General features: G+C 47.6%; 1 protein-coding gene across 2 annotated transcripts in view; it reads left to right on the top strand.

Annotated features, from left to right (window-relative positions):
• The first annotated feature begins 893 nt into the window (after positions 1–893).
• NOLC1 (nucleolar and coiled-body phosphoprotein 1) overlaps positions 894–27,837 on the top strand; it is a 429,768-nt gene continuing 402,824 nt past the window's right edge. Inside the window, exon 1 of one of the 2 annotated variants that reach the window (XM_078643222.1) lies at positions 894–1,128. In XM_078643222.1, the coding sequence (XP_078499348.1) occupies positions 1,018–1,128 (111 nt within the window). In that variant the 5' untranslated portion in view covers positions 894–1,017. The remainder of the gene's footprint in view (positions 1,129–27,837) is intronic. The other variant, XM_078643221.1, reaches the window with a different exon arrangement.

Consider the following 27,837-nt stretch of genomic DNA (forward strand, 5'->3'; position numbering starts at 1 on the left):
TTTGTTGGTGCTGTTTGGGAGCCATAAAAGGGATGATGCATAATATTAGCCTTCGTGCCTTTATTAAAATAATGTTTTTCTACCCATTTCAAAATGTGGAAAATCTGCATTTTTAGCTTGTTATAAACCACGCCCTTAATTACATTGACCATGCTGACCCCACCGTTTTTTCATCCCACTTAAAGCCCTAGCATTAAGTGATGGGATAGCGCATTATATTCAATTAACAAAGTTGGGGCACGCAGTGCTATGCCGATCCGCAGACTTAAGCACTGGCTTCATCCCGAAGGATCTTCACAACCACGGAAACGCTGCCTTGGGGAGCTTCTGGTTCAACAAGTTACATAGCGCGCCGTACCTATACCAGCCTCTCGCCCCCTGTGGCTCGGCTTCTCAAAGGTTAACCGCCCGGGCCGGGTCCATGCAGCGTGCTACAGTGACACAGTTTCCTCCCAGGTTAATGGTCACCCTCAAATCTCCACGATCACTGGTGCAGCCGCCACGCAAATTGAATAACAAATCATATAGTGCGCAGACGCGCAACGACATGCATGCTCACTAAAACGGCAGAACAGGGGGAGCTGAGAAATACCTGTATTTAAAACAAAATGCGGTTGCGTAGCATGATGGGTGAAAACACGAGGAGGAGCTGGGAACAGAACTGTGCTCTTTTTTTGTTGCAATTTTATACCCGAAGGTATTGGAGCGCTTTAAATGAGCTCCTGTTACATTACACAAGGACACATTCATTTGTTGGTAAAGAACGGATAGATTAAATGATTTGCCCAGGTTTACTTGATTTTGAGCCAAAGCCGACTCTAACCGGGATTTACCCTAGTTCCAAAGTCTGCAGGTTTTGTTTGGCTCCTACGTCACATCCTCGCGTCCTTCCTGCTTACAGTATCCGTATTTGGGCTACTTTTTAGTTGGTTTTGGGCTAGAGAGCGTTCCAAAAATCTTACAAGCGCTGCACGCCCTCCTTCCAGCTCAGGAAAAAAACGTGTACAAGTTTGGATAATGGCGATGTGTAGCGCAATACCTAGTGATCTTTTCCCGTTCGTGTTTAGTTTTTTACGCGAGAACAAGCTGCTGAGCGTCGCCCGGGAGTTTACTAAGGCTACAGGCGTGGTGAGTAAAGCATTCCCCATCTGAAACAGAAACGTTCCCTCAGTGAACGCAGAGCCACGGCTTAGTGAATTAGTACAATTAATTTAGTCGGTAGGGTAGAAAGAATTGTTATTTTGGATGATCGGTGTTGAGTAAATACCAACAAATTGAAGGTGAGGAATTAAGTTTATTCCAAGAAATGAAGCACTCCCTGCATACAGCTCCAGCAGCAGACCAAGCATAGCCAGTAACTCACAATACAGTTAGGAGATGCAGTGTAACAGTAAGCAACTGAAGATGGTCTCGAGTGATGCACAATTAAACAATAATATCACTCGAGGCCAAACTGAATGAAAACAATGGCACGAGTCGGCGCGAGTCCATGTGATGAACAACCGAGGAAAACCTCGCATCAACATGCCCTCGCGCTGACTCGCGCACAATACAACACACCTTTCCCCTTTAAAGAGGGAGAAAAAAAAAAAAAACAAAAAAAAACATAGAACTACATTTTTCTGGTAATAAAAGCAACAAAATCTGACAACCACTTAGGTTGCTTAGTGATTCTTTTAGGTAAGGAGATATTCTGGCCAGTAACATCTTGGTTGATGACATTTATATCAGAACAGGCAGCTACATTTGAAGCATTATCTTGATTGGAAAGGTTACTATTAGAACAACAAGGTGAAACGTCTGCAGTGTGAGAATCCTCATCCAAAAAAGACAAATCAGGATGATGTTCAGAAATGACCTCCTTGCGGTAAACATCCTTGTCTGCCTTGAGGATGGCAATTCTGCTCAGATTCCAAACTTTATTATTGGATAATCTGACAGAATTTTTTAAAACTTCTGAGACTTCAAAAGGCCCCATAAATGAACTTTCACCTTTCTTAACCTTCCATGGCTTCTTGACCTTTACCATCATGCCCACTTCTACCTTGGGATCTTTTCTTGACCCGCATTTCTCATCAAAATATACTTTGTTCGAACAATGGGTGCGAACGAGGTTTTCTTTGACCACACCGAAATCCACATTCGAAGGAGTGGACTTCACCAACCACGAGGGGTTCACCTTTGTCCTGGGTATTCTTCCTCTCATGATCTCAAAAGGAGAATATCCAGTCATTGAGTTGGTGGTTGTTCTGTACATCCACACCTTCTTAAAAATTTCTACCTCCCATGTTTTATCCTCATTACTAGTGATTTGTATGGCCCCTTTCAGAACCCTATTGAATCTCTCTATAACCCCATTCCCACTGGGATTGTATAAGGAAGTAGTAGAGTGAACAATGCCAAGTCTTGAAAAATAATCATTGGCTTTCTTGGAGATAAATTGTACACCATTGTCTGATATTATCTTTACGGGAAGCCCTTCCTCAATAAAAACTTTATCTAGAAAACACAGGACAGAATCCGTATCTATTTTCTGGACAATTTTGATGATGGGCCATTTAGAAAAAATGTCAATAGCAGCTATGACATACTTGGATTCACAGCCAATGGGACCCATAATGTCTATGGCAATGGTTTCCCATGGATTATTAGGAATACTGTGTGTACTCATATTGGGTTTCAAAGTAACCAAAGACTTATCAGAATTGGCACATATTACACAATTTCTGACCAATCTTTCAATAAACATGTCCATTCCTGGCCACCAGAATAAATGTTTAACTTGTTGCTTGGTTCTAACCATGCCACTATGGCCTTCATGACCCTGTAATGCTATAATTTTCCTTACACCCACTGGTGGTATGATGCGCTCACCCCTTTTTATGATGTCCCCACAACATGAAAGTTCCGACCTTACTTCCCAAAAGCTCCTCAATTCTGGACTCAAACACTTCTTTTCAGGCCATCTATCAACTATATACCTGGCAACATTTTTCAAAATGTTATCACTCTCAAAATTCTCTTTCCACAAGGTCTGATCAATTGAAATAGGGCCCTCATCATGTATCATGGCAATCTGGAAATTGTCCCAATCATTATGCAAATCCTCCTGAATAGGTAAAGGCATCCTGGACAAGAAGTCCGCAGAAACATTCTCTTTTCCTGGTAAATATTGTATGTTATAAATAAAATCCTGCAAACGCATGGACATACGTGCAATACGTGCTGAAGCCCTTAACATACCTTCTGTAGTGAGTAACCTTACTAACGGTTTGTGATCACTCCTAAGAGTACATTCCTTACCCCAGACAAACACCCTAAAATGTTCTAACGCCCAAATGCACGCTAGAGTCTCTCTCTCTATTGTGGAATACTTTTCCTCAGCAGGAGTAAGTGCCCTTGAAGCATGTGTAATAATAACTTCTTTTCCCTCTTTATTCTTTTGCGAAAACACAGCTCCTAGACCCTTCGCGCTAGCATCCGTAGTAATAATGTTATCTAAACAAGGATCAAAACAAGATAACGCACTTGCAGAACATATTGCATTCTTTACATCACTGAACTCTTTCTCACATTCATTGGTCCATTCAAAAACAACCCTATTTTTAATTAACTGTCTGATATTATATGTTCTGCACGAGAAATCAGGTACATACCTAGCGTAGAACTCAACTAACCCTAAGAAAGATCTGACGTCATCTTTAGATAACGGATGAGGAGCCGATTTAATAGCTTCCAAAAGTGATGGTTTAGGTTTGATGCCCTCTGCACACAATTCATGGCCTAGGTAATTCACGGAATGAACACCAAACTTGCATTTCTCATGCTTAATAGTAAGGCCATGTACATTAAGTGCGCTCAAAACTTCTTCTAAAGCTGTAATATGTTTATCTTTATCATCATTGAACACCAAAATGTCATCTTGAAAGCAGATGGCACTTTTGCACTCTTTCAAAATATCTTGCATGACCCTCTGGAAAATTGCTGCAGCGGATGCTAATCCAAAAGGCATCCTATTGAATCTGAAGCACCCAAATGGTGTAATGAATGCTGTCAAATCCTTACTCTTCTCACTCAACTCAATCTGATGATATGCAGCAGATAGGTCAATTGTTGAAAAAATATTAGATCCCCCAACTACAGATAACATTTCAGAAATGCGAGGAAGGGGAAATTGGTCTACAAGAATATTATTATTAAGATGGCGAAGGTCAATGCATAATCTCACTTTGCCATTGGCCCGCCTGGCAACCACTATGGGCGAAACCCACTCAGAGGACTCTATTCTCTCTATTATTCCTCCTTCTACTAGAGCATTCAATTCATTCTTAACTTCCTCTCTGACAGCAAAGGGAATATTACGAGCCTTATGTATTTTAGGACAGGCGTTGTCCTTTAAACGGATCTCATGTTTAAAGTTGGTTAATCTTCCAATGTCTTTAGAAAAAACATTTGGGAATTTACTTAACATCAAAGAAGCAATACCATTTTGTTCATCAATCAGCATCACTGGAGTAGGGCTATTTGGATTCAAAACAATATCAAGTTTTCCAAAATCAAACCAGCTAAGAACTGAAGGACCTCTCTTTGATACATATAATTTTGCAATGCATTTTCTGTTTTTAAATCTGAAAACTAAGGTTCTGAAACCTAAAATGTCTATCCTTCCCCCAGAATATCCTTCAGGATTGATATCACTCTCTTCTAAATGACTACCAAGTCTAGGTACAAATAACTTGTTCCATACAGATTCGCACACTATGGAATATGGTGATCCAGAATCTGCATACATGTTAATCTTTACACCACCAATAACCATGTCGCACAATGGTTTTTTCTTTATGGAACGGTCATTTACATTCAAAACTGCGGTATCTTTTATGTTCAAAACAAACAAACAGTCGTTGGGTTCATCTGTAAAATCATCCTCATCACTATTCTCATTCAACTCAATACACTTGACTTTTTGATTTACGTTTCCTCTTCTGCAAGCAGAAGTGAAATGTCCTTTTAACCCACATTTTGAACATTTTTGTCTCAAACCAGGACAAGTCTTATCATTTGCCAAATGTGATTTGCTGTTACATCTAAAACACTTCAGATTACTTTTTGAAATTTCAGCATTAGATTTGGAAGAGAATGTTTGTTTCTTTCTGTAAATATCCCTATTATTACTGTCATACTTTTGATTGATTTTGGCACAATACAACAATCGGCTACCTCATTTCGAGGAGTGAGACTCTAGTATATGTCGGATTCAGTTTCCAACCGAAACTATGGGCAGCTTACGGAGATAACTGCTCAACCTTGTGCGAGTCCGTCATTTCAGTGATAACGCGACGCTAAGATAGCAATGTCCACATAACATCTCTTTACATTTTGTCACCAAATTTGCTGTTTGTTCTCAATATTAATAGTACTTTTTTAAGGATTCTATTATTTTAAATCGAAATGCCTACGTTTAATTTCAGGGAAGAGGATGTGGCGTTAGGGCCATATCTGCCGATTTTGAAGCAGGAGAACCAGGTTCCAGTCTGGTGTCGCCTCAACATCTTGTGTTTCTAGGCAAATAACTTAGGGGCATATTAACAACAACGCACGATAAGTGTTGCTAAACACGTTTAGCGCCTTTGTCATTATCGCCGTCTATTGCCGGATCACATTGCTGTGTTAGCAGCGTATTTGCAACGCTTTGCTAACAGGCGATGTGAAATCCGGTGAGAATGAGCATTAGCGATAAGGGAACTGGACTAATGAAAATGTAGATAATAGGGAGATCTGGACTTAACCTTGTGTTGGGATCTTGTTTCTATTGGGCTGGTAACATGTTTCCAGTACAAAGAAAAAGCAGAGTCATGATGACATGTCCATATTTCACTTCGTGCTGCCTACAACAAATCATTTGGCAAGGGCCAACATTTCATCAGATAACACTGGACCCCTAATAAAAACGGGCACCTCCCCACCATAAAGTAAGTGAAGCAAAGGAGTGGAAAAAGATGTGAGCGAGATATGGCAGGTGTGCGCGCTGAAATGGTTTTATGGCTGGTTGAGCCTAGATGCTATCTTGCTCGGCCACTGGGAGGGAACTGACCTAACGAGCTTGGCCTGGGGCAATGGTTCCAACTTGTACTGAGGTCAGGGAAAAGTCGATTAAGGAGTACGTGTCCTTGTGGAATCAAATTCAACTGGATTAAGGCCTATGTAAAGGGCAACATATAAATGGGAGCCAAGGGTTCAGAATGTAAATGACGATTTCGAGGTGAAATCGTCACTCGAATATGCTGAAAATACATGTACATGATGTACTCGTCATTCTCGGTCTTTTGATACCAAATTCGTCATGTTTCGACGAATTTTTATTTCTCGAGTCCCGAACTATTATATGAATCCAGATTTTCAGAACCACAGGCTCCCGTGCTGTTTTCCATCGGTCTCCGGTGCCAGACCAGCGGCGGCACCCCCGGCTCTTCGGTGTCAGCATCTGCTGCGTGGCTGCAGGCGGACTGTAGCGTCCTGGTGAACGTGGTGCGAAAGTGAGTACCAAATTCTGTTCTCAACGAGTTTGTCAAAGTATGAACGAGCGCAGTGGGCGGGTCGAATATGCCGCCGAGGGGGGATAGTCATAATCCCTATATTTTGGCATCACTTTTGTATTTCAGTGATACAAAAACATATGTCATGCGTTCGGCGTACTTTTCCTGTGAGCGGGACAGCCTCGGGGAGGGGGATAGGCGTTAGTGCTTGGGGCAGAGTGCGGGTTTGGCCACATTCTTAAGTGCATAAAACAATTTCCCCAAACGGTCTGTGTGCCTCAAGATCTTTATTCGCTCAGCGAGAGAAACGCGCTCTAGATGGGGTCGAACCAGAGGCTTGATCCAGATGCCTGGCTTGCGCTCAGCTTGAGGTCCTATTGAACATTAGAACCCAAAGCGAGCCGAGCCTCCACGTGGTCTCTGCCTGCCGCCCACACGCTAACCCCATGCGCCAGGAATTCAAGACAACCATTAGCTTTTGATGTAAGCACGGGAAAGAGAGATACCATATCACCTGGTGACTGAATTGCGCAATAAGAAACTGGAAAACCTGGGATGGGTCCGTCTTCCTTGCTTGGGCAGATCATGTGATCACGGTTGGATATCTTTATTTCACGGTGCCTCCTTGTTGCTTATCAGAGCGCCCTGAAATACACGAGTTGGCGATGTGCGCTGTTTATTATTTCGTGTTTAATGTCGTTGTTTTTATTGCGTTGCTCCATCTATATTAAGGAATAAAGAAGACATGGTGTAGAGAGGACAACCGACTTGCCTCTTAATTCACTGATGGTGGGGAGGGTGCAGGAATGTTTCAAATATTAAAAACGTTACCTTTAAATAAATGCCACCAAGTGCATAATCCGATATAAGATCACACGCTTGCGACCCGTTTTTGTGTGTGCCTCTGTTGCCTGCTTGTGACCCGGTTTTGTGTGTGGGTGCAAATGCAATAGGTGTCGCATTTGCGAGAGATTAGGCTATTGGCTTTGTAAATGACAATGCCATTTATTTATGTTTTCAAAGCCAACACATAAATAAAAATGTTGTCATTTACAATGCCAACAGCTCTAACTTTTCCAAAGGCGAAACCGTTGCATTGTAAATGCTTGTTACAATCTGCTGGTACGCCTCTTGTAAAATGGGATGATTGGAAAGACACATTTGAGGCTTACTTGGAGGCAATTGATGGAGAGACTTTTACTTCTAAAAAAAAAAAAGAAGGCTTTACTGATTTATAATCTTGGGGCTGAAGGCAGAAGTGTTTTAAAAACTCTACCCATGGAAACTGTGAGCACTTTAGTGACTGGTGGGGACAGTGGTGATTCCTTGTTGGTGGATGAGTATGCTACAGTTGTCAAAACCCTGGACAAACGTTTTAGTCCAAAAAGGAACATTGTTCTTGAACGACACAAATTTCTTCATCGAGCGCAAACCCCTGGTGAATCAATTGATGATTTTGTTGCTGCGCTAAGAATTCTTGCGGTCAATTGTAATTACAGGGAGTTTAGGGATGAAATCATCCGGGATCAATTGATTGAGAAGACCTCCAACAAAAAATTCAGGATAAGCTGCTATCGTCTGATGATCCTGACTTAGAAACTGCGCTTACTCTTGCCAGATCTATTGAACATTCTCAATTTTGCGTAAAAGAGATGAGCAATCCTTCTTCTGCCGAAGTTAAACTTTTGAAATCCACTTCAAAACCCACCAAGTTACCGTCTGTTATTAAGCCTGTTTCTGGAGTCCCTCGTTCCTCTGTTGTGACTTCTAACCAATCCAAGGTTATTTCTAAGGATGTAATATGTTTTCGTTGTGGCAGTACCACTCATCTTGGCAATGCTAAGTTTTGTTTTGCACTAAATCAGACTTGTTATAACTGTGGTAAGAAGGGCCATTATTCTAGAATGTGCAAGGTCGCCTCCACCAAGAGAAATAAGGATCAAATTGTGTGAACCATTACTGATGACTCAGACGAAGAGTGCTATGAACTGCTTATGCTGTCCTCCTCTGCATTTCTTGGAAATGGTGTGGTAGAATTAGCTGCTTTGGGGGGGTTTTCACAAAAGAAAAATCGCCTTCCTGCAATGTTTCTGTAAATGATATCTGTCTGACCTTTCTGGCTGATTCTGGTTCTCCTTTTACCTTAATTAATGCTGCAGATTATGACATGTTAAGCAATGTGCAACTTCAGGAATCTTGTATAAAAATCTTTGCGTATGGTGGCAAACGGGTTGAAGTTTTAGGGAAATTTGTCGCTAATCTCAAATTTCATTCTGATCTTGCTTCTGGCACTATATTTGTGGTCAAGGAGGGAGCCAATCTTTTAGAGTTGGATGATCAGGGTAACTTAAACGTTGTACTGGATCCTAATCATCCTGATATGGTGATTTCCCGTACCAAATTTTATAAATCTGTTCCCGTTTCTTCTTCTCATACCGTGGCCCAACTGTCTGGTGTCAAGTGGGAACGTATGTTTCCTGAGGTTTTCGACTGGAAACTTGGAAAACGTATAGATTTCCAACACCAGATTGTTCTCAAGAACGATGCTAAGGCTGTTGCACATAAGGTTCGAAAGGTAGCTTTGAGTCTTCGTCCTGAACTCAAAAAAGAACTGGAACGGTTGTGTGCGGCTGGGGTGATTGAGCCTATCGAGGGTTCGGAGTGGCTCGCACCAATTGTTTTGGCTCGGAAATCGGACAATTGTCTGAGAATGTGTGTTGATTTACGTGACCTTAATTCTAACATCTGGGTCGACCGTCAACCCCTACCCAATATCAATGAATTGTTTACCACTTTAGACAGCGCTAGATTCTTTACTTCCCTTGATATTTCTTCTGCGTACCTTCAGATTGAGCTTAGCAAAGAGTCTAGGCATTTGACTTCTTTTGTTACTCCTGAAGGTGCTTACCGTTACATTTGCATGCCCTTCGGCTTTGCCTCAGCTTCAGCTGTTTTCCAACGGTTGATGAAAAACTTATTCAAGGACATTCCTGGTGTTGTATTCTTTCAGAATGATATTCTCATACATGGGAAAACTGAACTTGAGCACGATGAGAGGGTTAAACTTGTTTTGAGTATTATTAAGGCTAGTGGTTTAACATTGAGGGCTGACAAATGTAAGTTTTTGCAAGATGGTGTTGATTATTTGGGTCACCACATTTCTCACAGAGGTATCGAACCTAAATTTAAGATTATAGATGCGATTCAAAACGCACCCATGCCCACGAATAGGGATCAGCTTCGATCATATTTGGGGCTAGTGGAATATTATTCCAAGTTTGTCAACAACTTTTCCACCAAAACTGCTTCTATGCGCAATTTGCTTAAAAAAAATGTCAAATTCATATGGGATGAGGATTGTCAGAATAACTTTGTATCAATTAAGAATGAGATTGTACAAGCTAGTCCACTTAAATTGTTCAATATTAATGACATGCATTATTTTAACCGATGCTAGCAATGTGGGTCTAGGTGCTGTTCTTCTTAAAAAAAGAAGTGACGGTTGTGCCGAAACAATTGTTTTTGCTTCTAGGACACTGAGGGGTGCAGAAGGCACTTATTCAACTATTGAGGAGGAAGCCCTGGGTTTGTGGTGGGGTGTACAGCACTTCAAAAACTTTTTATGGGGAAATGAATTCATTTTGAGGACCGACCACAAACCTTTGGTTGACTTGTTCACTACAAAGGGGGGTGGTAGGGCTACACCACGTGTTGCCAAATGGCAGTTCAGGTTGCAAGAGTTGCGCTATCGTCTTGAGTACGTGCCCGGTGTGAAAAATCATGTTGCTGATTGTTTGTCTAGATTGCCCCTTTGTTCTGAGAATGACATTCTTGAGTGTGATGATTTGGAGATGGTGTGTGCTGTGTGTTCTCTTCATGACACTGTAGGTTGTGCTCTTTCTGAGCGAGAGTGGTTGGATGGAGTAACTGATGATAACGTAGTTTTGAAGGTAATTGACTATTTATCTGGTGTGTGGCCGTGTGATAAGGATTGTCCTTCTGAATTGGTTCCGTTTAAAAAGGTTAAAGACGAGTTGTCTATTGTGGATGGCATATTACGTAGAGGTGGTTTACTTGTGGTTCCTTTTTGCATTCGAAACAGAATTCTTGATTTGGCTCACGAAGGCCATCCTGGCATTCGTGCTATGAAGCGTAGGGTTAGACAAGATTTTTGGTGGCCAGCACTGGATAAAGATGTGGAGCATTTTGTGCGTGATTGTTGTACTTGTGTCACTAGTGACAAGTCTCAAGTGACAAGACCTTCTCCTGTTGAACCTATCGTGGTAAAGAATTTACCTTGGTCAAACCTGGCTTTTGATATTGCTGGTCCTTTTGGTCTCATTGGTTGCTCTCCCAAATTTGCCCTTGTTCTTATTGATTAGATGTCTAAATGGCCTGAGGTGAGGTTTGTTGATAATGCCAACTCTTCATCCATCATTGGTTTCTTTCTTGATGTTTTCCTTAGGGAGGGTTTTCCGGAAGAGCTGGTCTCTGACAACGGCACTCGGTTAACCTCTTTTGAAATGCAAGGATTTCTTAAGGATGCGGGTATTAAGCATGTTTGTACATCACTTTATCACCCACGTAGTAATGGTTTGGTTGAACGCTTCAACCGGGTTGTCAAGGAACAGGTTCAACTTGCTTTGGTGAATGAGTTACATTGGCCTAAAGCTCTTAGTGACATGTTGTGGGCTGTGAGAACTACTCCTCATATTAGCACTGGTGTTGCCCCGTTCACTTTGCTTCGGGGAAGGGTTGCAGGTTCCAAACTGAATAAAGAGTGGATGTCTAGGAGAATGGTCGATTCCTGTAAATTGTCTGGGGTGACTGATGTCAGAGCCGCTGTTCAGTCGAAGTATGATACTAGGCCTAGTGTGCGTCATTCCCTGAGTGTTAAGGTGGGTGATTGGGTAAGATTCAAGAAACCCGGGTTTCTCCGAAAAGGCGAGTCTCGTTTTTCAGCTCTTAAAAGGGTGTCTGCTGTGAAGGAACGAGTGGTTGTGTTGATGGATGGTAGGGTGTGGAATAAATCTTGCATTTCCGTTGTTCCTAGTTCTATGGTTGATGAAGTCAACAGAAGAATGGGCACTTGTTTTCCTTCTGTTTCCTCTGATGTCAATGACACTGGTGGAATTGTTCTTCCAAGTTGTTCTTCTCCCAAGAGCTTACCTGTCAAGTTCCATGATTATAATATGTAGTAAATGAATCATATTTTGTTTGGTCCTTGTTATGATATGCTGATGTCTGAGGTCTTTATTTTTCTGTCTTTGTTTTTCTTTCTCTTCTTTTCTGTTCTTTTCTTTCTTAGTCTATTTATTGAAGGAGGGGAGGTGTGTTGGGATCTTGTTCCTCTTGGGCTGGGAATCAGTGTGCATGAACTTTCCCTGCGTGGAATATTGTTGTGTCATGTGTTCCTATTCTGGCAGTTGCTGCCGGGGAGTTCCTGTGACCGGTCTGATTAAAGCATCCTCCTACTCACTTTGTGTGGAGCTTCACTTCTCTTTACCTTGTGTTCCACCTCCCATTATACATATTGCTAAGTCGGAAAAAAAGGAGACGTTAGATAACCACGGTTAGCGTGGCTTTTATTATCGCTTCGCTTGTCCTGGGCCGGCTTGCAAATACTGCGATGTCTGGTAAGCAAGTTTTTCCCTGTTGTTTCTGGGAAGCAACGCCTACTTCACATCTCATTAGTGATGCGGGCCTAGGTGTTGATGTAATGGCTGCTAACATGCGCTAATGCATGTTAGCAGTGCTTTGATGATAATGAGTTAGAATAATCGCCGCTTTTCCGGCGCTATGTGCCGGAAAAGCGGCGTTATGTCTCTTGTTGATATGCCCCTTAATGTCCCCGTGCCTACTAACATGCATTGGCAAAGCCCGAAGTAATGCGATAACTTTTATCGTTGCCAATGTGAGTGTACTGTAGCCATGTTGTGTAGTTGCACATCTGCTTTTCAGCATGTCTGAAAGTCACGGAAAAAAAACGCTGGGACGCCGCCAGCTCGGTCCATGTCATAGCTCTTTGATTGTGTGACAGGAGGGATGGGACAAAGAACACTGGTGTGTTACCAGGGCACAAGTCCCAAAAAAATAAGTGGAGGGAACTAACCTAATTAGGCAGTATGCAAGTGAAATCACAGCGCGTGACATGACATCACACATGGCATTCAAAAAACGGTCTTTTTGAAAGTGGTATAATACGATCCAGTAACACGATCTATAAGTATACCCAAGATTTTTTACTAACAAGCCTCATCTATTCCCTATTAAAATTCACTCTGGATGCAAGCTTGGTTTTTAGGTTTAGCCTGGCGTTTACTGCGCAAGCAGTATCGCGCAGGCGAAAACTTATGTTTCACAGTATGTGCACTTCGTCCCGCCTTCTCTTTCATTGGCTAGCTCCATAAATGGAGGCTAGCCATTGGAAGAGCGATCTGTCCGTCATTGCCGGAGCAGATTCGTGGGCGTTCCCGTGATTTTCACTCATCCCACCCCTTTTCCTACGTCTTGCGGCGGTGGGCGGTGTTTTTAAAAAAAACAACCTTTTTTGGGGGTCATTCCTTCAGGCCGACCGCTGCCGGAAGAAGTCCTGGTGAGTGCTCCCCTCCCCTCCAGCTGTCCGTGTGCCCGTTCCCGTTCCGGCCCCCCCCCCCTCCGTCCGTGTGCCCGTTAACCCGCCCCCCTCCCGCTAAATGCATTTCCCGATTCTCCCTCCCCCCCCCCCCCCTCCCCCCAATCATAGGGACTCTATCTCCATCTCTGGAAGACTTTGGGGCTCTCAGTCCAGGCTCTTTCCTCACCCCTTCTCTCTCTGCATTCGCCCCGTCCGGCTCAGCACCCTCTTTCTGTCCCTCCCTCCCCAACCCCTCCTGCCTCCTATTCTCTCCAGCGCCAGCTTTCGCAGCAGGTGCTTCCTTCTCCGTGGTGTAAGTGTAACCATATATCGCGTCCTCCTCCTGACGAGGTGTTGAAGCGTTTTACGGAGTGTAGCCACCTCTTCCTCCCCCATCTGCAGCTCTAGCCTCTTCCTCATCTCAGGGTCTCTCCTCTCCATTTTTCTACACCCCCACCATCTGCTGCCTCTCCATAGTCTCTCCCCTACAACCGCAGAGTCCTCCGACCTCTTCCCCACCTCTCCGTCCCATGCCCCCTGCTCCCGCCATCCGGTGTCCCCTCCTCTCCCTCCTGGCTATCCCCTTTGGGGGTCTGCTGAGTGCTCCATTCCTCTCTTAAAGGGCCAGTGCCTGCATTCTTCCCTCACCTTCCCCCGTTTCCATGGCTGCTCTGCATTCCTGCCCCACTGCCCCTTCCGTCCCATTTCACAGAGAGGCCTCTGAGAGGCCCAGCTTCATGTAGGGGAGGCAGGGGTCCCTCAGTCTGCACAGACCCCTGTGACCATAGCCAACGCCCCGATGAAGGCACTAAAATCCCAGGCCTCAGAGCGCTGCTCACTCCCAGTTTGGGGGTGCTGGGGGCCACTAACCAGCACAGCACTGCAGGGGTGCAGCAGAACGGACTCAAAGATCTGACATGGGGAGCCCAGGGTTCCTCTAGTCCTGGGGTCTCTAGACTAGTAGCAGGCCCCTCCTGGGTCTTACGAGCCGCTTCATCTCTGGGAGCTGCTCTGACAATTGGACACTTTATTTATTCCAAACTGACTGGGGCAGAGTTGCACGCTAAATCCCTGCACTGGCTCGAAAAGCAAAGCTTCACTTTGAGGCCAAGAAAGAAATCTTGTGTTACAAAGAAACGAGATGCGATGTAAAGTGACCTTTTTAAACGAGACTGCTCGCTGAACCCTGGTCTCTGTTAATTAGAGCCCTGCGTCTCCGCCTCAGGCAGTCACATTCATAAAGTATGTATAAATTAGCCTTTAATAATTAAAAGCGCGAACCGGAGAAATGGGGCGTTTCAGAAGCGTCTCTGGAAGTAGGCTAGCAGGCAGCAATGCAAGGACAGGCCACGCAGAGGGAGGCTGTTCACCTTAATACACACAACAGCAATGCAGAGTATAGAGAGGGCTTGTCAGCTTGTATCTTCAGATTTTCAGGATACGCAATGTTTTTCCATTGAGCTTATTCTGTTTTATGCAGCTAACAACGAAGCAATGAATACTGGCTGTGAAAGCACACATTTGGAAAAATGAAAAATGCCCAGTCTATAGTCCCACATTTTGCTGAACACACAAAAGTCACATTCAACAGCTCACACTACTTTATGACAGGTTGCATCTGGGGTAATAGAGAAATCTATCTGCCTTTGGCATTCGCAGTCTTTTTTTTTTTTATCACACAGAAAACATACTTTCTCGCATTGGGTTCTCAGATCAAATGAAACTAGATAAGCTGAACTGTAAATGTTGGGAATACTTATCACAAGTTTTTTTTTTTACTCTGTCACTCCTTTCCTCATCACGGTCCTTCCTGCTCAGACAATAGGTCTCACATTTGCGAGAGATTAAGCTAATGGCAATGTAAATGACAATGCCATTTATTTATCTGTTTTTAAAACCAACACATAAATACAAATTTTGTCATTTACAATGCCAATAGCTCTAACTTTTCCAAAGGCGAAACCATTGCATTGTAAATGCTTGTTATTTTTTGTGGGCACTGACTTATCTCTGGACACTACTGCGCTGCCCAGAGGTTGCCTCTGGCTGGAAGCAGGCATACGGCACATTTACTAAACCCTATGACGATGCCATAACACGAGTGTTGGGCGGAGAAACAAAATACACCGCATAGCGACTTTTCCACCGCGTTTATGAGGTTTTTTTTAAGCAAACCAAGGTAACGCAGTTACAAGTGTCCATTCTGCATTTGATTCTTTGTAAGTGCAGTAATGCCTTTAACAGTATATGGTGCTGGGAATTTGTCATTATGAACTCCACAGCACCATAATGGCTTTACTGGAAACTGGCAAGTTTGGTATCCAACTTCTCAGCACATTGAACTCACATTGATGGCAGTGTGGGATTGTGGACTTGTGGGCTGGGCGGACCGGAATAACAGGCTGGGAGGCCGAATGTAGTGGGCTATTGTTAAGGATTTATTCGCAGGTAAGATACACAAAGTCTTTTCCAACAGAGGTACGGGAAAGAGTTCCGGAGGGAGGTGCCAAGACGGGGGTGTTCTGAGGCAGTAGAGACGCCGCGGTTGAAGTCCTCTGCTGGGCTGTTGTCGTCAGGGTAACGCCGGGGAATGGTGCTCCTCGGAGATATATAGGGGAGAGAGAATGTAGGGGTTAGTCCAGTCCAGCAAGGACTACCGAGTACTTCCACCTTCACCGGGGAGTGAATGGGCCAGAAAAACGAACGTGAGGGAGGGCGGTAGGGTAGGAGGGGATCAGACCAATTAGGTAGCGGGGAGGGGTATAGAGTGCTTGATGGTGTCGGGGCAAGTGCGGGGGAGTATTCACAGTGCTCGTGATACTGTGCTTACTTCTAAGGCTGGTGCAAGGTGCTCGTGAGGGTCTATAGACAATTTTTACAGGTATTTACACTAATTACACTAGGGTACACGGAGAAAGGATAGAGGGTACTCACGTGCCCCGCCGCAACTCTCATCCGAGTTGCGGCCGCTCTCCAGCCACCTCCGGAGGTCGCCACCAGTCCTCCGACCACAGGTCCTCTTCCTCGTTCTCCTCTCCGCTTTCCGTCTTCTCTCCGATCTCCTCCTTCTTTCCGCTCTCCGTCGGGGGTTCCACGCCGTTCGCTGTCTCCTGCCACGAGTCTGCTGGGCTGAACGATGCTCCGTCTGTCTCCACGGCTTTTCTATGTTCCCGGCGGACTGCAGTGGACGTGCTTCCGGTTCCGGAAGGGTTGGTTTCCGGGTCATCCACGGGGGTTTCACTTCCGGTATCCTGACTGTCCGTTTCCGGGTCTTCGTTGGTTGGTGGATCCTGTGGGCGAAGAGTGAGAGTGGAAGTCCGATGGCCAAGGGACGCTGTACGTCCCGTTGTGGGGGTAAGGGACCCCTGGCTAGACCGCCATTCCGACGAGGTAGGGACGTCTGTTTTTCCACAGGGATTTAATGAAAAATGCACTTAGAGGACATCTTAAAGATGCCCCCTGAAAACGACCTAACTAGTGTTCTGGCTAAGTGGCTGTTCATCAGCTGCCACCACCAGACATGTTTGTGGACCTCTGGGTCCAGGGCCTACTGCTCTCCGGGGGCTGAAACAATGCACATCCTGGGACGAGGTACAAAGCCTTCTCCCCCACAATGGGCATGGTCCACGAAGGGGAAGCGTCAAAGGCGTGGTGCCTTTGTGAGCTACCCCAGCCATTTGCTGCTTTCAGCAACTAACCCCCACCGGTTCTGACCCCCACTTTGGGTGGGAGAATCAGTGGGAAAACCAAGTGAGGAAGGGAGGTTTTCCCACCTATATCAACCCCCACCCCTCAGGTGAAGCACAACTCTGTCTTCGCCTTCTTATAGAGGGGGGGACCAGCCAACCATAGGGAGGCATATGCCCTCCTCCCGCTGGAGGGTGGCATAATAAGGGGTGTACCTACCCCAAGGAAGGGCCCCATTATCCAGTATTATGGGTATCTTTCATAGATTCACATGCCTGAATCATTCCCCGTCGTCTGGGTGGGAGTCCCCGGTAAATAATTATAGTAATGTCACATGGACATATACTTAGTACTAGGCCAGAGGCCTCACATTAGTAGCCTATCTAGGTCCTTATGTAAAAAGGACCAAACTTTGGCCAGTAGCCAATCAGCCCTTATCACCCTCCTGACCTTCCTGGAAGGAGCCCTTGTCCCTCAGATTTTCTACCGCACGTCGTGCTGAAGGGAGTCTCCACTGAGCTCTGCTCAGGTTTTTTCCTATATCTTTGGATTTTATCCTTTTATCCTTCAAGTTTTGGTAGTAAATATGGCTACTACTCCTAAAAAAGGGCTTTTTAGACCCTGTGCCTCTTGTAGTAAAATGAGGTTACATATAGAGGACAAACATGAAGATTGCCTGTATTGCCTCTATCCTCAGCATTCTGCCAAGGAATGTAAGATTTGTCGCACTCTCCCGGTCAAGACGTTGAAGGACAGGGAAGGGCGACTGCTTCTGTGGCTCCAGAGACTAAAGAACAAAGAGCAGGTAGTCTCCTCAGGTGAGAGCGAGTGTTCCTTCAGGAGCTTCCACTCCGCTTCAAAAAGGCCTGGGCAGTCATCTCCAGATCAGTCTGTGGCGCCTCCTCACAAGAAGCCAAAGTCTGTTGAGAGTCATCCTAAGGTCAAGCCTTCTCTTCAGATGACAGAATTCAAAAAGCCTGCTATAATGTCGTCTAGCCTGCCTGTGACGTTGTCGACAGTCTCCATTTCGACATCCACGGCGTCTACTTTCTCCATGGCATCGAATACTACCACGTCGTCGACGATGGGTAGGTCAATATCTTCTGTCATTCCTGTCACAAAATCGTCGTCGTCGCCTTTGACAGCGCTCCCGTCGACGTCTGCTTCATCATCGGCGAAGGCAAAGCTTCCAGCGTCGACGAAGATCCCATTGTCGACGAAGATCCCATCGTCGACGAAGACACAACTGTCGACGAAGATACAGACGTCGACGAGTTCCTCGTCGGCGAGGACACCGTCGTCGACGCCACCGTCGACGGGCCTGTCGACGACGAGACCGTCGACGGCGCCGTCGACGGTGGCATCGTCGTCGTCGAATGCTACAGTGTCGACGCCGCCGTCGACGAGGACGTCGTCGTCGTCGACGAAAACATCAATGACAATGAAAACACCTGAAACATCAAAAATAGTAGACGCTACACCATCAACAGACACCGCGTCAAAGGATTTACACTCCAAGGGCTCTCCCTCATTGAAGTATACATATACACACTTTAAAATGTCGTCATGTTTGGTCACACCAGAGATGACCTCACCCAGCAAGGTCCAACAGTTGTTGCCAACGCAGTTTTTAGACACGGAAGATCCAGAAGATCAGTCCATGTTTCCCATAGCATCCAGTCCCTCTCATCTCAACATCAAAATTCATGAGAGTTCGGACTGTGAAGATTTTGAGGAAATTACAATTCAAGAATCAGTTCAAGAGCATACCACTGTTCAGCCTATGGTGTGCCTTCCAGCTTCAATTGTTTCTGACCTACAATTTCTAATTTCAGATTATAAACAAAGATTTCCATCATCTGCTCCTGCCTCTGGAGTACAGGTACCACAGGAAACACCAACTCCTAAACATCGACAGCGGCCTCTCCCGCGGGATGTGCATCAGGAACAAGAGACATTTCCTCCTCAAAATTCTACGGATGAGGAAGAATATGAGGAAGAAGTGGGAATTGATGAGGCCCAGGATGAAGAAGGCGAAATACATGATGACGATGATATGGATTCTGGTTATAATGCTAACCCAGATCCAATATCCCCAGACCAAGTACAGGACGATTCAACCCCTGAGGACTTAGGGGGATTCCATAATATCGTAGGAAGAGCGGCTGCAAGATTCAACATCCAAATAGCATCGGAAACGAAGGACTGTTTTCTTCATGATTTCAAAGAACCCTTCAGCTCGCTCCATTCCAGTAATCGATTATATATGGGAGCAAGGACAAAAAATAATAAACTCCGCTCTCTCTCATTCCGGTGCCGGCTAGACTTGAAAAGAAATACAAAGCCCCAGACACTGTACCCGCATGTTTGACTGGTCAAACTAAACCTGATTCAGTTATATCTCAGGCCGCTCAGCGGAAGTCCAGCAATCCGTCAGCGACAATGACCGCTCCTCCTGATAAAGAAGGAAGAAAGCTTGATGCCATTGGCAAGAGATTTTCCTCCATGTCCGCCCTATCAATCAGGGCTGCAAATTCTCTGGCTTTACTAGGTCGCTATAATCGACAGATATGGGCAGATATAGCCCCATATCTGGGGGCGATTCCAGAAGACCAGAAAGACAAGGTTAAAAAGATTTTGCTGGAGGGTGAACGCTCTGCTTCAGAGATGATAGAGGTGGCCCTGGATATTGCTTCCACAGGGTTACGTCAATTGGCGGGAGCAGCAGTTTTAAGGCGCCAGGGCTGGCTTAAAGCCACAGCATTCCGGCCTGAAGTGCAAGCCAAAGTCCTCGACATGCCTTTTGATGGGGAGCGCCTTTTCAGTGAACATATTGATGACATGCTGCAAGGCATTAAGAAGGATACCGAAACGGCGAAAGCCCTAGGCACTCTACAATTCAAGCAGAATTCCTTTCGAGGCTCCAGAGGTCGAGGACAACAGTCTCGTGGCAACTATCAAGGTTACAAGTCCTCTTATAATTCTTCCCAGCAGTACAAACCTCAATATCAGCAGAGGCAACAACAACAAGGACAATCCTCATATAACAAGTCGTCCTTTCGAGGAAGAGGAGGAAAGAAAGACAATAACGGACGTCAATGACTGCTTTCTCCAGCTGGCCTCCACCTCTTCTCCACAGTTCGTAGTTGGAGGAAAAATTACCAACTTCCTTCACAATTGGAAGAAAATTACTACAGATCGTTGGGTGTTGCAGTTAGTCCGCTTCGGACACACTCTGGAGTTTCTCGAGCATCCTCCTCCAAATCCACCATGTCCGGCGCAACACAAAAAATCTAAACATACTTCTTTTTTTTTTTTTTGGGATTATAAACTTTTATTAACATTCAAGCAGTCATACACAGCAGTGTGCCTACAACCATACAAGGCCGGCAGCGATACACATATATTGTTGCAATCGGAGGTACTTGAGTCTCAACCCCAGGGAGTGTAGTCAGGGTCAACCATCAGCAATGTAATAAAGTAATAATACATTCATATCAAATCTTAGCTATAGGGGAACAATCGAGGAGGGTACGCAGTTGATAAAATGTGACAGGGCGTAATACAATTGACAGAGCACAGCAGCACAACGGCATTCAGGGGAGTATAAGCATTACCCACTATTTGAACAGTGAGGAATTCCTACCAGGGAAGAGGTTACAAGTAGGTGGTATATTAGGGTAGCTAGGGAGTTCGGTCCGATGCATTGGCATTAGGTAGCCCACGAGAAGCAGCAATTCAGGTGTTCAGTACAGCCTCGGAGGAGTACCGTCAATCAATTGATACATAGTTTCCGGAAAGGAATCTCCACACTGGACATATCCATAACAGTACAGTCACTCCTCAATACATCCCCTCCAGCACAGGTCAAGAAATGGTATATGAGAACAAGCCAGCTAGGTAGTCTGTGTGTGTGTTGTGTCGGCAGTGTCAGTATCTCCCTCACCCTGCGATGCTCTAGCGAGAAGGTAAGTTTGTAGGGGGCCCCAAATGTCCGCCGGTCTCGAGTTTAGAGGCATCAGTTCCGAAAATACTCCATACTGTTCCTGACAGTATAGCATGTCATGCATCCAATCCTTAAACTTAGGAGCTCGGCCTCGACCCCATCTACATGCTAAATGTCTTCTTGCCAATAGCAGTGCTACATTTGTATACTTCCTAACCGTCCGCGCTATCTGCGCAGTATAGCCTAGAAGGAACATCATCGGATCCAGGGTCAACGCAGCACCTATCATGTGGGATAAACCCTCGCAGACCCGCAACCAGTATTCTTGTACTTGCGGGCAGGTCCATGCTAAATGGAAGAAGTCCGCCCCTTCCTGTCTACATCGCTCACACCTGTCCGAGTCGGCTAGCCCGAACCGAAACTTTCTAGCAGGAGTGTAGTATAACCTATGGAGGAATTTGTAATGTATGATTTTTAGGCGACAGCTAGACATTACCGCTCCCGACAAGTCACAGCAGTACTCCCATTGTGCCTCTGTGATATCACTACCACCAAAATCCCTTGTCCAGTGCGCCCTAGCCGCACTCTCCACTATCGGTAGTTCCTCTCGTATGCACTTATACAGTTTAGAAACTAGGTGTGCGCCATCAGAGCTGTTTAACACTATCGTAAGCGGGGCTATACTGGGGGGTTCATGAGGATAATCAGGTAATAAGGCTCTCAAGCCTTCCCTGAGCTGCAGGTAATAGAAGAGCTCCAGAGGGTTATGTGCGCTATCTCCGAAAAAATCATCTCAAGATCGGAACTTCCCATTGCGGAATAGATCCCCCCCCATACCCATATTTTCAACCTTCTACACATTCGTTGGAATCCTACCTCTTGCAGGAGCGACATCTGTGGATGGTAGGATAGTGGCATACAAGCCGTATACAGTAACTGGGTGTGTAGCCGTCTCCCTATTTTGTGCCATGCCTCTATCGTGCAGGACACCGTGTTTGAGTGCATCTCCAGTGCGGCAGTGGGGGCGTGTACCACTCCTACCAATGGCAGCGGGTGTGCTATCCAGTCCTCCGCTGCCACCTGCGGCATAAAAGCAGTAGGCCGTAACCAATGAAATAGGTAGTGTGCCTGAGCACTTAAATAGTATACTTCGTAGTCCGGGACATCGAAGCCACCCGCCCTGTAGGGCTGTGTCATTACCGCCCAGCGGAGCCTAGCCTGCCCCCCCCCCCACACCAGTCGAATAAGTTCAGAACGTAAGGTTTTAAAAAAGTATGCGCCTGGGTGATAGGGAATATTGAGGAACAGATATAAAAAGCGTGGCAATACCACCATTTTTATGAGGGAAATTCTTGCCGAAAATCTAAACATACTTCAACAGGAACTCTTGCTAATGCTTCAGAAAAAAGCAGTGGAAAGAGTTCCTCGAGAACAAAAGGGGAGAGGATTCTATTCCCGATTCTTCCTGATCAGAAAAAAGGAGAAGAAGCAGTGGAGACCGATACTGGATTTGAGAAACCTAAACAAATACCTCAAGAAGCAGTCTTTTCGTATGGTTACCCTTCAGGAGGTATTACACCTGCTCAATTCAAAAGACTATATGGTATCCTTGGACCTCCAGGATGCCTATTTTCATATCCTCATTCACAAGAGTCATCGACAATTCCTGAGGTTTACAGTGGCAGGCAGGCACTACCAGTTCAGAGTCTTACCATTCGGCCTGAAGTCAGCTCCACGCATCTTTACAAAGTGTCTGTCTCCGGTAGCAGCATACCTTCGCCAGCATCATCATCAAGTCTTTCCCTACCTGGACGACTGGCTTGTCAAGGCTCCTACTCGGACAGGCGTGGCCAAGTCCTCTACCGCCTGCCTTCGTCTCTTCGAGAACTTAGGCCTAACGCTCAACCAGGAAAAGTCAAATCTACGTCCATCACAACGTCTCAATTTCCTAGGAGCGACATTGGATACACAACAGGAGAAAGCCTTCCCTTCCAGGGAACGTCAGGTCAAGCTGAGAAACCTGGCCGTCCAAATTCAGACCAAAAAGAGTCAGGGTTCGACTATTCAAGTCGTTGCTAGGAATGATGTCTTCCAACATATTTCTCATTCCGCATTGTCGTCTCCACATGCGACCTCTACAGGAAGCTTTAACAAATCAGTGGATCCAAAGTACAGAATCTTTCGACGACTGGGTCAAGATCACTCAGGTCATGAAAAAGGCTCTGAGATGGTGGCTTCTGGGCGACAACTTGAACAAAGGCCTTCCTTTTTTACTCCCAGTCTCCCCTTATGTCATAACCACGGACGCATCACTGGAAGGATGGGGAGCGTTCCTTCAGGAATTGCAAGTTCAAGGTCAGTGGTCAGTGGCAGAAAAACGATTCCACATCAATTTGCTAGAGTTACAAGCAGTACGCTTAGCTCTTCGGGCATTTCTACCCTGAATCAGGAGCTTCCCAGTGCTTGTGAGGACGGACAACACCACCACAATGCACTACCTAAACAAACAGGGAGGTACTCGATCCAAGACGTTGTCTCGCGAATCTCAGCAAATTTGGAGGTGGCTACTCCAACACAACATTTCTCTGCGGGCAGAGTATGTCCCAGGAGTAGACAACATCCTGGCAGACTCGCTAAGCAGACAGCGCTCAATTTGCCACGAGTGGGAGCTCGACCAGAAGACGCTCGACTCAGTGTTCTCCCGTTGGGGCAAGCCTCACCTGGATCTCTTTGCGACAGAAATGAATGCGAAATGCCAACGTTACGCAAGCTGGCTTCCCCAGAAAAGATCCCAAGGGAATGCTTTTTCGATGACATGGTGCAAGACCTTTGCTTACGCCTTTCCACCGTTTCCCCTAATCCCAAGGGTTCTCCGGAAATTAAAAGCAGAGAGTTGTACCATGATCCTGATAGCCCCAGCGTGGCCGCGCCAGCACTGGTATACAGAACTACACCTTCTATCGCTGGAACCTCCAATTCTATTCAGGACATGCCCACATCTTTGTCAAGGCCGGGTCACCCCTCCTGCCAGCCGCCACTCCTGCTGCCTGCCAGCTCCTGCTTCAGCGACCCAGCCGCCGCTGGGCCGCCCGGATCACCCCTCCCGCCTCCCGCGACCTCCTTCAGATACAGAGCGACCCAACCGCCGCTGGGCCGCCCGGACCACCCCGCCTGACGCCTCGCCTGCCCCCGGGCCGAGGCCGCCGCCCAGAAGCTCCCGCCGCTGACTCCCTGCGGCCCCGCCCACCTACATCCCATTCGCCGGCCCCGCCACCCAGCTGACCCGCCCTCCCAGGCTCCTCACTTAAGGGGCCCCCAGAGCGACCGCGCAGCGGACGCGCGCAGCGGGAGCACCGAATGAGCGCCGAAGGTGCGCCAAAGGTAAGCCCGTCTGCGCCCGTCCGCGCCTGGACCGCGCCCAGTGCCAGGACCCCTGGCCCCCGCAGACCCCAGCCCACCCGCTGGACGTACGACGCCGCCACCCTCAATGCACTCAACGCCGGCCGAACCCCTGGATGCTACCGAGCCACCCCGAGACGCACCCACGGACCCTTCATCTGCCAGGCCTGCAAGTTCTCCTGCACCCGGACCTGCACGGCACCAGCACCCACCAAGCCAAACTCCAGCAGCAGCCACCTGAAGTGCATCCTGCTCAACACCCGCTCCGTCCACAGACACGCCGTCGAGCTCTGGAACCTGCTCGACACCACAGCCCCAGACGTCGCCTTCCTCACGGAAACCTGGATGAACGCCTCCTCAGCGCCCGACATCGCCATCCCGGACGGCTACAAGATCATCCGGAGAGACCGCGTCAACCAGACAGGAGGTGGCATCGCCATCATTCACAGGAACACCATCCGCATCACGACCAACACCGACGACACCATCGCACCCGCCGAACACCTGCACTTCCAGATCCACGTCAACCCCAAGACCACTCTCAGAGGCACCCTCATCTACAGACCCCCGGGACCACGCACACAATTCAGCGAGGACATCGCCGACTTCATCAGCCCGCTCGCCCTCCCCTCAGCCGACTACATCCTCCTCGGGGACCTCAACTTCCACCTGGAGAACAACGACGACCGCAACACCACCACCGTGCTGGAAAACCTCGCAAACCTGGGACTCAAGCAACTGGTGACCACCCCCACCCACCTCGCCGGACACACTCTCGACGCCGTCTTCTCATCCAGCAAAGACATCGCCTTCAGCCACGCCACAGGACTCCACTGGACGGACCACAGCTGCGTCCACTTCACCTTCAGAAGAACGACGACCCACCACCACCAGCAACAGGTTGCCCGAAGAAGCTGGAACAAGATCACAGCCGACCAACTCACCGCCTCCCTGAGTCAGCACCCTCCCGCCAGCTCAGCGAACCCCAGCCAGGCCGCCGACCACCTCACGAAGTGGATCAGCAACTGCGCGGACGAACTCGCCCCTCTGAGGACCCCGCCCAGCAGACACGGCAGCAAGAAAGCCCCATGGTTCACCGACTAACTCAAGAGCTCCAAGAAGAACTGCCGAGCCCTCGAGAAAGTCTGGAGAAGGGAACCTACACCGGACAACATGACCACCCTCAAGCGTGCCACCCGGAAGCACCACCAACTGATCCGCGCCACCAAGAAAACCGCATTCAAGGACCGACTGGACAACAACGCACACAACTGCAAGGAACTCTTCAACATCGTGAAAGAGCTCTCCAACCCCAACGCCGGTAACAACGACATCACCCCATCGCAAGACCTCTGCAACTCCCTCGCCTCCTACTTCCACAACAAGATCGCGGACATACACAACAGCTTCAGTAGTCAACCATCGCACACAACGACCGCAGCAACGCCACCCACCACCACCCTCCGCGCCTGGACTCCGATCAGCACCGATGACACCGTCCGCATGATGAACTCCATCCACTCCGGATCTCCGACCGACCCCTGCCCTCACCACGTCTTCAACAAGGCCGACGCTGTCATCGCACCCCACCTGCGGGACATCATCAACACCTCCTTCGACACCGCCACCTTCCCGGAGAGCTGGAAGCACGCCGAACTCAGCGCTCTACTTAAGAAACCAACAGCGGACCCCACCGAACTCAAGAACTACCGCCCCATCTCGCTCCTCCCGTTTCCAGCCAAAGTCATCGAGAAGACCGTCAACAAACAGCTGGCCGCCTTCCTGGAGACGAATGGATCCCTCGACCCCTCACAGTCTGGCTTCCGAGCCAACCACAGCACCGAGACCGCCCTGATCGCTGCCACCGATGACATCCGAGCCCTGATGGACAACGGAGAAACAGCGGCCCTCATCCTCCTAGACCTCTCCGCGGCATTCGACACTGTCTGCCACCGCACCCTAGTGCAGCGCCTCAGCAACGTCGGAATTCAGGAGAAGGCACTGGAATGGATCGTCTCCTTCCTCAACGGAAGAACACAGAGAGTCCGCCTACCACCGTACAAGTCAGAGGCCACCGAAGTCATCTGCGGCGTCCCTCAAGGATCCTCGCTGAGCCCCACCCTCTTCAACGTCTACATGAGCCCCCTCGCGCCCATCGCACGCCAACACAACCTGAACATCATCTCCTACGCCGATGACACCCAGCTGATCCTCTCTCTGACCAACGACCCCGCCGCTTCCAGAGCCAACCTTCACGAAGGGATGAAAGATGTAGCCGAATGGATGACGACCAGCCGCCTGAAACTGAACTCAGACAAGACGGAAGTCCTCATCCTGGGCTCCTCGCCCTCCGCCTGGGACGACTCCTGGTGGCCCCCCGCCCTGGGCACCGCACCCACACCGACAGACCACGCACGCAACCTGGGCTTCATCCTGGACTCCTCCCTCTCCATGACCAGACAAGTCAACGCCGTCTCCTCGTCATGCTTCAACATCCTGCGCATGCTTCGAAAGATCTTCCGGTGGATCCCCACCGAGACCAGGAAGACGGTCACCCAGGCCCTCGTCACCAGCCGACTGGACTACGGCAACGCCCTCTACGCCGGAACCACCGCCAAGCTCCAGAAGAGACTCCAGCGGATCCAGAACGCCTCAGCCAGACTCATCCTCGACATCCCCCGACGCAGCCACATCTCCGGACATTTGAGAGACCTGCACTGGCTCCCCGTCAACAAGAGAATCACCTTCCGTCTCCTCACCCACGCACACAAAGCCCTACACGACCAAGGCCCGAGCTACCTCAACAACCGCATCAACTTCTACGCTCCCAAACGCCACCTCCGATCGGCCAGTCACGCCCTCGCCGCCGTCCCCCGCATCCGAAGATCGACAACAGGAGGAAGGGCCTTCTCCCACCTGGCCGCCAAGACCTGGAACTCCCTCCCGACCGACCTGCGCCTGACCCAAGACCACCTCTCCTTCAGGAAGAAGCTCAAGACCTGGCTGTTCGAGCAGTAGCAGCACCCCCCCCCCCCAAGCGCCTTGAGACCCTCCGGGTAAGTAGTGCGCTATATAAATGTCCATGATTGATTGATTGATTGATCTCCTTACAATGAACCAGGGACAAGTCCAACATCCGGATCCAACATCTCTCAAATTATCGGCTTGGCTCCTGAGTTCAGAGTTCCAGAATCTAGATCTTCCACAGGAATGCAGAGTCGTTCTAGCCCGGGCCGGGCTGAAAGTACTAATAAGACATATTCCCTTAAGTGGAAAAGGTTCTGTTTGTGGTGTAGGGCTCAGAAATTGCATCCGTTCACTTCTACTCCAGCACAAATTCTGCCCTATTTGCTCCACCTAGCCAATTCAGGGCTGGCACACGCTTCAATAAAAGTCCATCTGGCGGCCATCTCCAGGTTTAGACGTTCTTCGTGTGGCGCTTCACTATGGACCAACAGACTGGTCAAGCAGTTTCTGAAGGGATTATTCAGAACTTTCCCTCCAGTACGAGCGTCACCACCTACATGGCAACTAAACGTGGTACTAGCTCAACTAATGAAACACCCGTTCGAGCCAATTCACAAAACAGATCTTAAATATTTGTCATGGAAAACGGCTCTACTACTGGCGCTCACGTCAGCAAGGAGAGTGAG

The sequence above is a fragment of the Lissotriton helveticus genome, chromosome 5_1 (genome assembly GCF_964261635.1).
Source record: "Lissotriton helveticus chromosome 5_1, aLisHel1.1, whole genome shotgun sequence".
NCBI lineage: Eukaryota > Metazoa > Chordata > Amphibia > Caudata > Salamandridae > Lissotriton > Lissotriton helveticus.